The sequence below is a fragment of the Candoia aspera genome, chromosome 1 (assembly GCF_035149785.1).
Source record: "Candoia aspera isolate rCanAsp1 chromosome 1, rCanAsp1.hap2, whole genome shotgun sequence".
In the NCBI taxonomy this organism is placed as follows: Eukaryota; Metazoa; Chordata; class Lepidosauria; order Squamata; family Boidae; genus Candoia; species Candoia aspera.
The window spans coordinates 77745789-77762411 of NC_086153.1; the positions used below are offsets into that span (position 1 = coordinate 77745789).

General features: G+C 37.4%; 1 protein-coding gene across 1 annotated transcript in view; it reads left to right on the plus strand.

Moving 5' to 3' along the window:
* LOC134500379 (uncharacterized) overlaps positions 1-8294 on the plus strand; it is a 30674-nt gene extending 22380 nt beyond the window's left edge. The window contains exons 6-10 of the mRNA XM_063307684.1: positions 1372-1466; positions 3189-3249; positions 4226-4416; positions 5031-5124; positions 7952-8294. Of these exons, the coding sequence (XP_063163754.1) occupies positions 1372-1466; positions 3189-3249; positions 4226-4416; positions 5031-5124; positions 7952-8023 (513 nt within the window). The 3' untranslated portion in view covers positions 8024-8294. The remainder of the gene's footprint in view (positions 1-1371; positions 1467-3188; positions 3250-4225; positions 4417-5030; positions 5125-7951) is intronic.
* Positions 8295-16623: the final 8329 nt, after the last annotated feature.

Here is a 16623-nt window from a genome sequence, read left to right on the forward strand (position 1 = left end):
GTAGGTCACTGATACTCCAAATAGGCTTCAAACAGGGTTGTCATAGCTTCTTTATGTTAAAATATGGAAAAGAAGAGGAGAGAAAAAAGAAGACAGGTATTTGAAACACTGTTTTAGAATATTCACTACATCACTTACTTATCTTGTATTCCTTATGATACTGTAAGGAGGGCCAATATTTTATTACTCTCACAGTGCACATGGGAGCCACAGTTGGCTTCCTTCTGGCTATCCAGTTAATCTACCTCTGAGGTAAGATTTCAGCTAGATTCATGAAAGTACTGATATATTTTAAGCAATATATTGAGATACTACAACCCATAGCCTTAAATGTTTAATGTATACAAAAAACTCTCTCAAATAGCTTATTGAACTAATTATTGCTTAATTAGATCATGCTAGAACATGGAAATAAAATTCAAAATATATTGATATGGTTAAAGAAATGGGCTGAAAGTAAGAGGATGAAACTGAATATGGACATATGCATATTTCTTCATGTAGAAAAAAAATAATATTGAATGCACAGATACTGTATATAACATGGGGAAATACCTGGCTTGGTAATAGTTGTGAAAAAGATCTTGGAACAGTAGCTGATTGCAAACTGATGATGAGCTAGCAGTATGATGTGGCTGAAATGTACTTTTTGATTGCATCAGCAGAACTATAATTTCTAACTCATAGAAAGTAATCATTCCACTTTATTTTTCTCTGGTCAGACCCCAATTTTTAGTACAGTTATGGGCAGCACAGTTTAAGAAAGATTCAGAGAAATTGAAACAGGTTTAGAGAAGAGCAATGAAAATAATCAGTGGACTAGAAACCAAGTCTTGTGGAGTGAGATAGACAAAGCTAGAAATGTTTAGTCTTTGGAAAAGATGACTGGTGCTGGGAGAAATGTGAGATCTAGTAACTGAAAAGATGTCACCTAGAAGAAGGTTAAGACTTACTCTCTTCAGTTCTAGAGGGCAGGACTTGGGATCATCTTTTTGAGTTACAGGAAGGCAGATTCCAGCTGAATGTTAAAAGAGCTTCCAAACAATAAGTTTGACAGTGAAATCATGTACACAAGGGAACAGCAGGGGACTTTCATTCATTGGATGTGTTCCAGTAGAAGCTGGATTGGGATGCTTTCATTTGAATTCTGCACTGCACAGTGATTGTGCTAAAAGATCTAAATTGTATGTGTGGGAAGGTCTTGAGCAGTCAGCAGGACAGTAATGCAAACACAGAAACTGTTTGCAATTCTCTGTATCAGTTTCTTCTTAGTACCCTGTCTTCCCTCTAATAAGTGGCATTAAGATAAAGCCAGGGTTCCAGAAATAAATAGGCAGATAAGCACAAATCTGACTGTTCTTTAATTGACAGAAGGAATCACATAAAAGAAGGAAACATGAAATGCATCTTCATTGTTTGCATCATTTGTATTACTTTTCCCTTATTAACACGGCACTATCCAAGAGGTGAGTTATAACAAGCAGCATTACAATAATTAGAGAAACACTAAGTTCTCTTTGTTCTGTTTAACTTAAAAGTTCATCGTTGACTTTTACAATCTGATATGCAGAGTCAGGGCCACAACTAGGGTCTGTGTCACCCAGGGCAAACATGGATTCTGCACCCATTTTGGCACCCCCCAGAGCTCATTTTGGCACCCCACCAGCGTGGTGCCCGGGGCACATGCCCTGGTTGCCCCCCCCCCCCCAGTTGCGGCCCTGTGCAGAGTGTTTAACAGTGTAGGTGAAGCTTTGAAAAAAAAAATAGGTCTCTAATGCTGGAACAGGTGGAAGGAAAGAGAAAAAGATGATGACGACCATCAAGGTGGGTGGACTCAATTACAGTAGCCATCAGTGCACCATTGGAAGACCTGAAGGGCCGCGTTGTGGACAGGTCATCTTGGAGAAAATTATGTGGTCACTAAGAGTCAATACCAACTTGATGGCACATAATCAGTATTTAAGTACTTAAATATCTTAAATGAGTATTGCATTCATTGGGACCACATCTGGTTAGACCTAGTCTAAAAAGTTTCCCAGTGAGAGTTGACCAAGTAACATCAGGCTTTTGCCCCACCTTGGAACCAGAGAGAAGAAGCTGATTGCTATAACCCAATTGCTGAAGTACATCTCTGCACTTTCAAAGTTAGGAGGAGGAACACTGTGCCTCATCATGCCCACAGAATGTGGGGCTCATCATGGCCAGCAGATAGTGGCTGTGATGAGTGAAGATGCAGAAGCCTACAAATTTGCTCTAACAAATTTAAGAAAGCTGAATTGCAAGACTATCAAATGAGACATTTGTACGCTGAGGCTTTTATCCTTTGGGAAGAAGTAATGGATTTGATTGTATTAATGTATTTAACTCTGTTTTTAAAAAAATATCTGAAACACATACCAAAATCATGCTTAGAAAAGCACTGTAGTCTTTGGAATCAATAGAAATGTTATCTGGTGGTAGCATTAAGTTATTTTTGTACAGTATGTCATATCAGACAGTTTTCTGTATGTCACATGTCATATTATAAATTGACTTATTCTACGTTTATTCATTAGTATAGATATGGAGAGTCTTGTTTATAGTTTTTGGCTTTCCTTGCATGAACCTGAAGGAAGAATTATATGACATATTGATTTAATCATGTCAGCTGTATTTAATACTATGTCTGCAGAACCTGAAAGGGCAGTTTGAAACATCTTTCCCAGACGAGAAAATATTTCATAGTGGGGGAGTGAATGGTGCCTTAAAGTAAGAATGGATTTAATTAACAAAACAACATTGTAACAGTGCTAGAATCAATAATACTTCTGATTTGTTTCATTTGTAATACATTAGTTTTAGATGAAGTTTTCCCCCCTTTGGAGTATCAAGAACATAATCAGATTTCTAAAAAAAAGTGAAATGAAATTTTAAAACTTCTTTTTTCTCCATTGCATTAGTTATATTTTCAGGATTCTTTAATATAAAATACGGTGCCAAAGAGCTATTTAAGAAAATGTTTAGAAATGCCTTTTACTGATAGCATTGGGATTCTTTGCCAATCTCAAATGTGCCAACAACAATCTTTGGTGTCCTTATTTTCCTGGAAGAATTGCTACTAAAGCAAATTAGGAAGTCTCTGATCCTTTAAGGAGGTGCCAGCTGTTTCTCTTCTTAATTTGTTTTGTTTTTGGTTACGGTTGGAACAGGCTCCTAACGCAAAACGGCCAGTTTTCAGATGTCAGGAAAGAGCAAAGTGTCCATGATCTGGTTAGTATAAGATCCTGTTCTCTCTATGTTAAGATTTACATAAGACACGTTATCATCACTGTACATGCTCCCAAATTATAAATGTTTTTTTGTTTTTGTTGTTGTGGAACCATTTTTAATGTTAAATTAAATATAACTGTCTGATTTATAAAATTATTCCCAAAAATAAAATTATGGTTTATTAACTGAGATACTTCATATCCAGAATTTGGTTTTGAATGTTCAAATGCGTACCCTTGTTTATGTGCTAAGAAAAAGGTAAGGATGCTCATTTCTAGTCAGACTACATCTCCCACCAGATAGTCTTGACTACACAATTCTTTGTCTTTGGCCATGTTTTCTGGAAGTCATGATATTTTAAATTCGAGGTTACCTGTATATATTTCAATCATGGCAATGTGATCAATTATTCCAGGATAGCAGACAATTATAGTCTGTATTTCAGTACCCATTACATTTTGAAAGTTTTGGTCAAAGGTAAACATTATGACTTGCAGTGTGTGAATTCTGAAAATAATCTAGAAAGATGCCTGGATGGCCGTAGAAGCCTCCCTAAAACTTCATTTTTCTGCAAATGTAACATTTCTAGCAGCAATACGATTGGTATGATTTACTTATTGTTACAGGTTTTAAAAGCTACTTTACCTGTTTTATGATACTTTTTCATGGTTTGTGGCCTTTTTCACATCTTCCTATGGATGTCTTTTGGATGAGTAATAAAAAATGGGCATTAAAAACTAGCAATAAAAATTTAGCATTCATGTACTTTTTGTTTTGCACATTGGATAAACTCATCGACAAAGAAAATCAAAACAAAAATATTTCCCATAAAATTGCTACAGCTTGACCCACAATTAAAAATATGCATCAAACTTACTACGCAGAACTGTGTTAAATATCCAAGTTTACTTTTAATAAGCTGCAATTGTTTCAAAATGACTTTTTTGGGGGGGGAAACCTTTGTTTTTATTTCAAGATGGAGTATTTGTTTCCAAATTCTCATGGACATTCTGGAGTGAAATGCAATAAAAGGACAATAGAAGAAAACATAATTCCATGTTCAATTCATGCAAAGCAGCAAGAAATACATCAGAAAGACTCTCCCAAAATGCTCAGAATTCCAGAAGAAAAGAAAATGTTGTTGAAGCAAGAGAGACATGTTGATGTGTAAGTATTTTTGTCTTTAAGGCTCCTGACTGGCCACATCTGTTAATGGACCACGTGGATATGCTTCTCATTCTCCAGTATAAAATTTGGAAGAGGCAAAATTCAGTAACCATTTTACAGAATTATACTCCACTTGTAAGGCTTAATGCAAAGCAATATTCTTCCATCTGTATTGTTTTTAGAGAATCATCACTGATGAAGATGCTGGATTTTGCATACTAGTGATTTGTTTATGAAGCTGAACGAAATTACCTAATTTCTAAAACATTTTTAACTTTCATGCGCTAGTAAAAACTTCAGATAAGAAGCAAAACTATGAGTAAGACATAGCCTAATAGTTGTCATTTACTCTGAAGCGGAAATTCTGAAGTTTGCTGTTGTATTAGCTCCAATATCCATTACTGTACTGTATGCTGATTGATTTTAGCTTTTTGAGTGTGTAAGCAGCTTATTATATAAAAACAGGATCTCTAGAACACAAAATCTCAGTGCTTCTATCACAGTTAAATTATACTATGACACCATGAGAAATGGATGATAGTTGAAGATATAATTACGAATCATGCTATCTATTTCCGTTTGCTTGCTTGCCTGGCTGCCTGCCTGCCTGACAGGTTTGAAGATCAGAAATCATCTGCTGTTGGCCAGCAGGACATTATTGCTATGCCTTTAACTCTGGAAGATGTTGCCCTTTACCATCATGTAGTGGTAGGTTTTTCCTTTTTAATTTCTTTCTTGTTTTCCATTACTGTATCAGTAATTCACAGGCCTACCAGTGGCATCTGACAGCCCCCAGTGAGACACCTTTTCTAGGCTGCTGGCCACCTTGATATTTTGAGAGCATATAATGTATTTTCTCATAAGTAGCTACTCTGAGGCTTGTCTGTTCATGGAATGGCTGCCCTAGTAGACACTAATAATCAAATAACACCCATTTACAAGCTAGAAAGTAGGTGAGGTTGCTTCCTGCTCTAGTACCATCCTTAGATGCTTCCTACCACCTCATCTTACCTTTGGGTGGGAGGGAAATGTGACCAGTGGACACATTTTCAAACCAAATACTGGGCATTTTTAAAATATTTTTTAAAAAAATGCCCATAGGCAGTATTTTAAATTTGGCTCCATTTTAAAATTATTTTTTAGAAATAAAGTGAGCAAGGGGATTGACAGGCACCAAGAAAAATATCGCAGGTGTATCTGCTGCCTAGAGGTATTTGAGTAGAGGACATATAATTGATGGTAAATAGATAAACATCCACTGGCAGCTGAGCTAACATCTGTGAGAGCTGGGGTTGTATAATGGTTAAGAGGCTGGGCTACAAATGGAGAGATCCACTTTCAACTTCCCCTTCATTCCTGGAAACTCATTGGGTGACTTTGGGCTTCTCACTCTTTCTCAGCCCAAGCTCAGTCCCAGCCAATTACTGTTGGAAAAAAATTAGAGAAGGAAATGCTCTTCTGCCCTTGGGGTAAAGGCAACACATAAATGTAGCAATAAATAAATAAGTAAATATTCACTGTCTGCTCTCTGGCCATAGCTAGCTAGACAAGGAGCCAAGATAGTTGGCTCTACATTTGCTCAGTCAATGTTCATCCATCCATCCATCCAGTCAATGGAGGACGGCATGAAGGAGAAATAAAAATATCACAGAGGAGTAACACATTATAGAAATGGTGTTGCAGTGGCAGATACTGTTTCAGGACCGTGATTAATTTGGAGAGGGGGGATTGGAAATGAAAAGAGGTAAAGATTACTACTCTATAGCAGGAATAAAGAAAGTAGCCATAATGTGTGTCTCTTAAACAATTAAATAAAACTGTAAAAAGCCAGTCAGTTTAGATTCTAAATACTTCACAAAACAAAAGCACCTTGAAACAATGCAGTAATTATCAGAAGTCAGCATGGATAAGTCAAGAATAAGGCTTATCAGACTAATCTTTCATTTTTTATTGGATAACTTCCTTATTAAATTCCTGGGATGCTTTGGCCATAATATATTTTGATTTGATAAAAGGACATTCTTATTAGCAAGTGAGTTAAGTAAGGAGAGCATGGCATTGCTTATTAAATGGAACCATATCTGACTTGAAGTACATGCTTGAGGAGAATGCTGTTCAATTGCTCATCAACCTGGAGTAAGGTGGGATATCACAGGACATGGTTTGCAGTCATATAGTGTATTTGTGTTCATTATTTGGATTAAAAGATAAAGAGGGAATGCTGATCAAAATTGGTTTTCTAGAGCATTGGCTAATGCTCTAGAAAAGAGGAATAAATGTAAAATGATCATAACAGGTTAAAAAGTAAGCTGAAAATAACATAATGAAATTTATCAGTGACAAATGAAATGTTCTTCACTTAAAAAAACCTAAATGCACAAGTAAATTTAGTTTGGCAATTGTAAATGTGTAAAATAAACTTGCACTGATCACAATCCAAGCATGAACCAACCACATGATATGACTACAAAAAAAATGAAAGCACTTTTAAAATAAATGAATAAAATATAGTTCTCGAATTATGGAAATAATCATTTCACTTTATTCTGCATTGATTAGATCCTACCTAAAAGCTGTGTTCAGTTCTGGTCACCATGTTTTAAATAGGATTTCAACAGACTGAAACAGATTGGAAGAACACTAAGAATGATCGTGGGACTGGAAGCTAAATTCTATGAGAAAAGATTGTGGGAGCTGAATGGGTGTAGTCCTGAGAAAAGAAAATGAAGTGATTCCATGACAGCACTCTCCAGGTTCCTAAAAGGGTGCCATGCAGAAGAATGCCCTGTCTTTTTCTCTATTGTCCATGGAATAATAGTAACTTATACAGGGAAGCGGTGGCGCTGCGGGTTAAACCGCTGAGCTGTCGATCGGAAGGTCGGCGGTTCGAAACCGCGCGGCGGGGTGAGCTCCCGTTGCTCGTCCCAGCTCCTGCTCACCTAGCAGTTCGAAAACATGCAAATGTGAGTAGATCAATAGGTACCGCTTCGGCGGGAAGGTGACGGCGTTCCGAGTCGTCATGCTGGCCACATGACCCGGAAGTGTCTATGACAACGCCGGCTCCAAGGCTTAGAAACGGAGATGAGCACCGCCCCCTAGAGTCGGACACGACTGGACTTTACGTCGAGGGAAACCTTTACCTTTACCTTATACAGGGAAGCAGATTCTGGTTCTGTGTTGAAGAAAAATTCCTAATAATAAGAGCAATATAATTACAGAACAAATTGACAAGGGAGATACCAAGAATCTCCTTTGTTGGCTTTGGTTGTGGAGCCCTTAGTTTGAATTCCCATTCTGATCATAACCTTCATCTCGGTGATATAATTCTTCCAGTTCTATGGTTCTGTAAAATACTTGTGTGGTACAACACACTTTTGTTTCCCCAGCTAAATACTAAATAATATTGCACGTACTGGCATTGTGAAATAGTTATTGCTTAAACTAATATTTATGTATATGCTGATGTATTGGCTGTTAAGTAGTTTAAATAGAGGAAACATCTATTGATGTACTAAAATCTTTTTACTATTTTTAGGAAGCCAAGCAAGTAGGCAAATACTGGATAAACTATGCTGACAAAAATTCCTTCAGCCATGAAAAATACTAACCACAGATAATGGTCCTGTGAAAACATTTTATGGATTACTTTGATCAACATTACTCGTAAGTGTATGTGTACTGTATCTTTCTCATGCCACCCTTTTCATTATAATCTATTTTCTCTAAATATGACTTTTTGATGCATATGCATTCTTACTAATTGTGAAGAGTGTCACATTTTAAATTGTTTTGTTGCTGAAGTCTCCAAGAGCATCAATATGGCTCTTTATATTTTCCAGTAAACATATTTCAAATAAATTCCATTTTGTGCAAGCTGATACTTGAATTCATATTTCTGTGAATGAAGAGGATTGTGCTTCCTGGACTGTCTGCTCCTAAACATGCTTTCTGGCCAGTGTGTCCATATACTAAGGGTTCTCTCTCAGAGATTCCTTCAGCATTGAAGTCATTGCCTTCTCCACATCTTTGCAAGAGGTGATAAAAACATACCAGGCTGGCTGAAATTCATGCCTCATAAGCACCGCGTGACCTTTTTCAGTGAAGTTGATAGTTTCTGAACAGGGAGTGGGTTTTAGCACTCAGGAAACTCTTCAGAAGTACCGTCCGGGTTATCTGCTCTTGTACCCAGGTCTGCTGGGTAGCTGTAGCATGTGAGGGTTCCATGATGGAAGCCAGAGCAGCAGGGAAAGGAGTGGGGAGGAGTTGGATTGGGGTCAGCTCTTGCTCTTATGCCTATTCTTGGATTTCTGAAAGCTGGTTTGAGCTGAAGAGGACCTTACAGACTACAGACTCTCTACTTTTCCTTTCCATGACTTATAAACATAGGAGGAGGGGTTTGGGGTCATGGATTAAACCTCTTCCTCATATATCCTTCCTGTAATTAATTGCGTCTCCCTGCCTGGCTACTATTTCAGCATTCTAAAATAACTTTAGTCCACCTCTTCAGAGAGCTACCATAGAACTCTGCTTCTGATTTATAACCGTCTTCTTCAGTGTGGTGCCATACATACTATAATCTCCATCACACCCAGATCTAACATTAGCAATACTGATTGAAGATTATATATACTTCTATTGATATGTATGTTCCACATGACTATCCACATTCTTCTTACTAGCACAATTGGCCCTTCTGTAAATTTCATAGATAATAGATCAATTCCCACCTACAAAGAAATCAGCTAAGTTTTCTTGATTAGTTGATGGGCATGAAGTCTGAAATCCACTCTTTTGAAAAAAAACAACACCTTTTTTTTTGCATTCTTCTGTTTTGGCATTCTAAAGAAAACAATAAAGAAAAATTGTTACTTCCTATTTAACAAAATAAATCAATTTAAAACTGTGTAATGAACAATTCTCCATTTGGCTAAGAGACATAATTCTCACTGCCTGCAATTCAGTCTAGAAAAATATTACATATTTGTTAACTTATATGTAAAAGTATCTTTTTTAGAATGTATTAGGAATTACACATTTTAACTTAAAAGTTTTAATAGCTGGTGTTCAGATTATAATAAATGATTATAAGTAATCATTTTTTTACTTATAATCTACTCCACTATTGTTCACCTACGATTGCCCATTTGTTGTCAATATGTATATTTAGTTGATTATTCTACCTAAATGCTTTCTTTCCTTTGGGGCCACTTGGCACTTTTTTTAGTGCCACTGCCCCACTTTCTAATAAAGGAAAATTGTTGCTTTTCCTTATAATAGCTCTTTTGGGTATAATTGTCTTTCATACCATTCCTTACTTACACTTTTTAGCCAAATTAAACAAAAAACAAAACTCAGCTAAAATTTGTAGATAGCAGGCTGCTGTTCTAGTTCAACTGAACTATTGCCTTTCCAGCTATAACTAAATAATTTTGTCCCCTAATTGCTGCTGTTGCAGAGCAGTAGAGAGTTGTTTGGTTTTTTTTTTTTTTAATTGGTGGGTTATGTAGCAATTTCATCTTCAGAATGAGTCTTGGCTATCTTACCAGGAAACCCCACATAGTCAAATGTATTGCAGAATATTAATTCAAACTATATAATCAAAATATATATGCAAATCTCCCAGGATGATGTGCCAATGATTAAAATAATCAGATACGTTTTCACTCAATGGTCCTCTCAGTGGCTCAGTCAAAATCTTTTGTGGTTTATTATTCCTTTTCCATTCCTTGACTCACATCAAATAGTATTTACTAGATAGGAGTACCACTAAAACAAGATGCAATATAACATAAGAAATTTGTTAAAGGTTAAAACCTTGTGAAAGAAAGACTTCTTACAGAAAACTGTTTCAGAGTCTTGACTTTTCTCCTCCCCCATCTTTTCCCAGTCTATGTTTGCATAATCTTTCCAATCAAATAAGCCTTTTGAATATTATGCAGCAGATTTTGTCAGCTTATTTTAAAAACAACAGCAACACTGATGCCATCTGTTTGCACTGTGCACTGACAGGATGACATGCAGAAAATTTCAGGAAAAAAAAAACTTAAACTGTCCTTTATGAATAATTCTTAACTATTAGCTAGCCCTTGAAAAAGAAGTGCTTCCCTAGGATACATCTGAAACTACCCCCAGATCCTAGAGATGTGTGAAGGTTTGGCAGTATATTGCCCTCTGGGTATGTTAAGTACTTTAAAACTTCCTGGCTGTTTCCTGTTATTAAAGCCTCACTTTCCCTGTTTTGCTCCCTGATTTTCCTGTTTCCACACCCTCTAATTTGCTGGTTGCCACTGTTCCAGGACTACCAAACTTTTTTCCCCCTCTCTCTGCCACCCAGTAATTGGAAGCCAAGTTCATTTTGGCTTCATTTGGAGCAGGACAATGGAAATATATTGGTAGACAAAGACACTAAAGAACAACCCAAACGGCATGTGTGTAAAATCACGTGATTTCCACAGACCGTGACAAATGGCACACACTTTTTCCAACCTTCTGCTTTACACTGGTAGAAGGAATAGTGAATGTGACTTAACTGTGAATCTCATGCAAAATTCAGTGATAGAACAACAATACACCAAACCAAAAACTTAGCAAAGAGCACATGTAGATAAATTGTATCATCATCATCATCATAATTCAGTACTTTGAAAACTGAACTATTCTCCAGCTCTGGAATGCATATTACTAATTTTAAAATCAGCAAGCATGAAATGTGATTATTTCTAGAAGCAACATATATTCTTTTCCTCTTTTATCACACCAAGGTGGCTGACTCCAGATTGCATTTTACTACAGTGAGCTGTTAAACATGGGCGGGGGGCGGGGGGAGGACAGGATTTCTGGTGTTCTCACACTTTGGAAAAGTTCTTAGAAGTGAAAGCTTTCAACTATGCACTATGATGATATATTATTTATGCAAGAGATTTAGAGTATTGTAAGAGGATTTAATTGACAATTTCCTCTTGGGAGTGCTGTTCTTTACATTAATAGGGCACCCTTTGGAAAGCAAGTGAGAAGTCATTTTTCGGAATGCTGGTTAAAATATGTTTGCTACAACCTGAAGACATTTATCAAAATTAACAAAAGGTAATTCAAAAGAATATAGACACAGATAGGATCACGACTGGCAATGTTAAGGCAATGTTAAGTTTGATAGAAAAGTTTTGGAGTACATGATTTAAGTCTTGCAGCAACATTCATACAAAAATTAAGCTCAGACTGTTAAAAGGCAGAGAAGGGTGTAAATGACTGCAGTTCAGATATGAAGGAAGTGAGAAGTGGTGTGTGACAGATCAGAGTTAGACTTAAGTTTCTTCACACCATGTAAGGTCTTGCAGACAGGAATATGCAGCTTGCATATTCACAAATCATCTAACTGGGAGAACTTAGGACCAAGAGAAAAGGAACAAGTTCATGGGCAGGGACTTTTCCATGTCCTGCTTGTAAATAAAAATGCTTAAACTTTTGGTACAGTAGCAGTACATTCCCAGTTCAAACCATAGTAAAATAAAGTCCAAAGTAAGTAGTCAAAGCAACAGCTCTTTAGAATCCAACTGCATGCATTGCTGTGATAAATATGTGTGGTTACTTTTGTTAGAAGGAGGGGAGGACAGACATAGAGACCCTTCCCTTGGCAAGAGGATTCTATTTCCATTTGTGTGCACTTCTGCCTTGAAAACACTATCTCAATATTGAAACATACACAGGGGTGGTCATCTTCAGCTCTTAGAAACTACTGAATGTGCTTTGTACAATACTTTCTATTCATCAATGGAATTTGAATCAACACACTTTTCAGACAAGAGTGGAAGTGCAATGCTTGAAATTTTGCAAGGCTGTTTAAGGTATACCTAGAATTCTCTGACGACAATGGCTTTCTCCTTGGGTGTGTCCTGCACTGCAGAATGTTAACTGAGAAATATGTATGGAAACTCCTGCTTGCAATGAAATGTGGGTACTCTTGAATACTTTGGAAGTTCTTGTCATAAAATCATGTACAAATTTGCCAGGTGTAAACCAATCCCTTGTTCTGCATTGCAGAGAAACCTGATCTACTTGCACTTTCTTGTGCTTCAGATTTAACTCCTTAATATCCAAGTTGAAATTATACTTCAGCATTTAAAAAAATGCTATAAATACTGCTCCATACACTATATATGTAAGTAGAGTACCTGAAAGACTTAATTCAATACTGTGCATGCTCTAGCTTTCAGTGCAAATCTGAACTGCTGATCCTGCTGCCAGAACTATTGGTTTATTTAATTCAATTTAGGTGCTGCAGGACTGCAAACTGACTCTGGGTGGCTAACAATATAATGAACCTTAAAAACCCAATAGAAAGTGAAAAAAGATAGGATCTGGCTGCTTTATACAAAATCATAGACAAAACATATCCAACAAGGGGTCCCCTTACATACCAACCCAAGGGCTGGGAGAACAACCAGGTCTTCAAGGCCATACAAACAACATCAGGATGGGGTAGGAAGCCACATGGATTTCAGGGGGAATCTCATTCCAAAGGGCAGGTGCTGTGACAGAGAAGACATGCTTCCTGGATCCTGATTGATGGCACTGTTTGATCAAAGGAACCCAGAACATGCCAACGCTGCCAGCACATACCAGCTGGACAGAAACCATGGGAGATAAGTGGCCCCTCAAATAACTTGGTCCTATGGCATGTAGCACCTTTGCCTATGCACCCTATGCCAGCACCTTCATTTGCACCCAGAAGCATACTGGCGGTCAGTGCAGCTCACAAAGCAGGGGTGTCAAATTGGCATGCTGGGTGTCTTTGGGCTGGTCACTCTCTCTCAATCCAGCTCACCTCACAGGGTGGTGGTTGTGGGGAGAACAGGAGGAGGAAGGAGTATTAGGTATGTTCGCTGCCTTAAGTTATTTATAAAAACAATAAAAGGTGGGATAGAAAATATAAATAAATAAATAAAATACTGAGGCATGCCCATCACTGCCTATGCTGCTTCATTCTGGACCAGTTGAAGTTTTAAGAGCAGCCCTGTGTAGAGCACATTGCAGTAGTGAAACCTTGAGGTGACTAGGATGAGAGTGGCTGCCTGAAGCTATGCAGTGTCTCTATAGCAGGCAAGAGGACAATGCTTTGGGCAGCCACACTGATAAAAGTAGCAAAGAATGTGCCTCTGTATTGTTTCTTTCATTGCACACTGGAAAACCATGTGCTTTGGACTATCCAAACATTACTTAGCCATGCACAGTTGGCAGACAACTTAGACATGCAGGTCAAGCAAAAGATCTTACAATTCTTAACTTATTTTTTATTTTTCATATTTTGTACTGGACTTGTTGCATTTTATTTTGGTAGACCAATTAGGTACACGGAGAGAGCCAGTCTGGTATAGTGGTGAAGACACCAGGAGACCCTAAGTTCTAATCCTGTCTTGGGCCAGTCACACACTCTCAGCCCTAGGAAGCAGTCAATGGCAAACCATTTCCAAAATCTTGCCAAGAAAACTGCAGGGACTTTTCCAGACAGTTGCCAGGAGTCAAGACTGACTCAAAGCCAGATGCTGCAACAGAGAAGGCATGCTTCCCGGATCCTGATAGATGGCACTGTTTGACTGAAGGAACCCAGAACATGCCAACTCTCCAACACATACACATACCAATTAGGCATGTTTTGAAAAACAAAGTAAAAAATAATTGTTGTGCTATAATTCCCCCTTCTCTCCTGGAACCGTAGGAAATGCAGTGCTCGTGGGAGGAAGAAACTTTTAAGGACCTCAAGGTGTACTCAACTGCAGTGATGGAGCTGAAATCCCTAGAAACATAGGGCAGAATTCCATGAAAAATGTCAGTACCTGGATATACATGTCATGTTAACCAGGCTTTAACCACAGCTTGCTAAGTGGCAATTGTCAAGGTTCACACCTAATGCTAAGCTGTAAATCATGGTTAACAAAACAACAATGGCTGGACTCACACAACTGCTAAGCCACAAACAAATCATGCTCTGGCTTAGTACAGTGTATGAATCCTAACACTGAAACTGGCAAGCCAATGTACTCTTGTGCCGCCTAGGTTGATCTTAAGGTGCTATTCAGCTATTGCTTCTGATTATTATTATTATTATTATTGGACCAATATGGCTTAATTGTGTTTTTTGAATATTTTAGTATTTCTCTGGGGGGGGGAAGTGTTTTAATCTCTTGATATATGTGAAAACATTCTGTTACCATAGAGCAATAGTTGTAATTGGTCCATTCTGTTACAAAATGTATAATGCGATCTAAAAGCAATAATCATTCTGCATATATCATGAACATGTGACTTATATCAGAATAGAAACTCAACAAAACTAAATGTAACATAAAAGAATCTGTAGTTACTTCACAGGTTTCACTGTGCATTTTATCTGAAAAAATTTAAGCTTGCAAAACATTAAATAAAAGATCGTTAAAAAGTAATAAATCCTTCAGAATATTTATATATTCCTATATATCTATCTGTTCTAGCAGTAACAATCATTGCAGATATGTAATTAAAGAACAGCATCATTAGCTTCTGTAGATATTGACAGATGTTTTGGCCATTTCTGGTTCTTATGAACCTTTGTAGACATTTGTAGCAGAGGGCCAGCAACTTTTCAGGTCATGTAATGCCCTCCACATATTTTGCCCTTCTATTTTTTTTTGGTCCCTCATCTTCCATAAAACGCAATTCCTTTAAAGAAGGTGCCATCCTGCCAGCACATCTGTCTTGAGACAAGGCAGGAAGGGTAGAAGATGGTTGTTCATTAATTGCATCGTATTAAGCTTTAAGGCAGACAAGTACTTAAGAGACAGCCAAAAGGTGAAGATTCATTCTCCTTAGTCACATCTTCCAACCCCTTATTCTCTCTCTCTTTCAAATATTTTGAACAGCACTGGTGGCCCAAAGCCTTAGGAGAAAGTATCAAAAATAGAAAGCCCAGGAAATGTGTTAAAATTATCTTCCAGAAACTCAATACATTTTGCAAAAACAAAAAAGAAGTTGTCACAGCTGATTTGATGAAAAGGGGTAGGGGCTAAGGAAAACCAGCAAGAGCCATTAAGAAGGAACTAGATTTTGAACCAATGCCATTCTACCAATTTCAGTAAGATTTATATCATTAAGTACTTAGAGTCTTGCTGTTTTTTGACAAGACACCTGCACAAAACACTGTAATTTTATGCATATTTATTTATCAATAAATCCTATGAGTTCAACTTAGACCAGCCTTTCTCAATCTTTTTAATAGGTGGAACCCTTGAAATAATGTTCAGGTCTCAGGGAACCCCTGCATAGCTACTATTATATCTACAGCTCATGAGTGCTATCATTGCATGGTATGCAAAGTTCAAAAAATGATTTCTCAGTCATGCTCTCTTGTGGAACCCCTAGTGACCTCTCACAGATCCTTAGGGTTACATGGAATCCCAGGTGAGAAAGATTGATCTAGACTGTACACAGAGTTAATTCAGCTGCTGCTTAGGACACAGCAGATTGAAGTTATATTGCTTAAATAAGTCAAAAACATGAAGTTCCACAGAATGAAAAACAAACCAGCACCAGATTTTAAATCTTAGATTTTCCAGTTTGAAATGTCCTCTACAGTTGCCTAAAATCCAACAAATTTCAGTCAGTTATATCTTCTACTTTATGTGTAAATGTTTACTTTCTTAACCTGTTTTTAAGCATCTAGAAAACTTGGTATCTTACACGCATCAGCACCTTTTAAAATAAGTTTCTAGAAAGATAAAATGCATTAAATAAATGCAAATCTCATTTCATATAACACATTCCTTGACAAACCAGTTCTAATGAGGTATATATACTTCAGGATCCTATCTGCATCATTATTTAAATTCCACTTTGGGGGCCTCATGTTGGACTTCAATTGGTAGCTTAATTCTGCAAAAAGTGTTGTGTCAGCCCAATGGAATAATAGTAAGAATGGCTCATAACATTCTGATGCAGCCCCTCAGGGAAAGAGAGATGATGATGGATAAATAGATATGAGGGAGAAAGAGAGAGAGAGAGATCTGCCCAGAGTCATTGAGAATTGGGCAGCATACAAGTTGAATAAATAAATACAATTGTATCTACTGGCAAATTCATCTGCATGAATCTTGCCTGAGGTTTCCATCATTACTGCAGCAGGGCAGAAGCTTTTAAATTCTTGCCCAGGATGCTTCCACGTTTTAACGTACAATATGC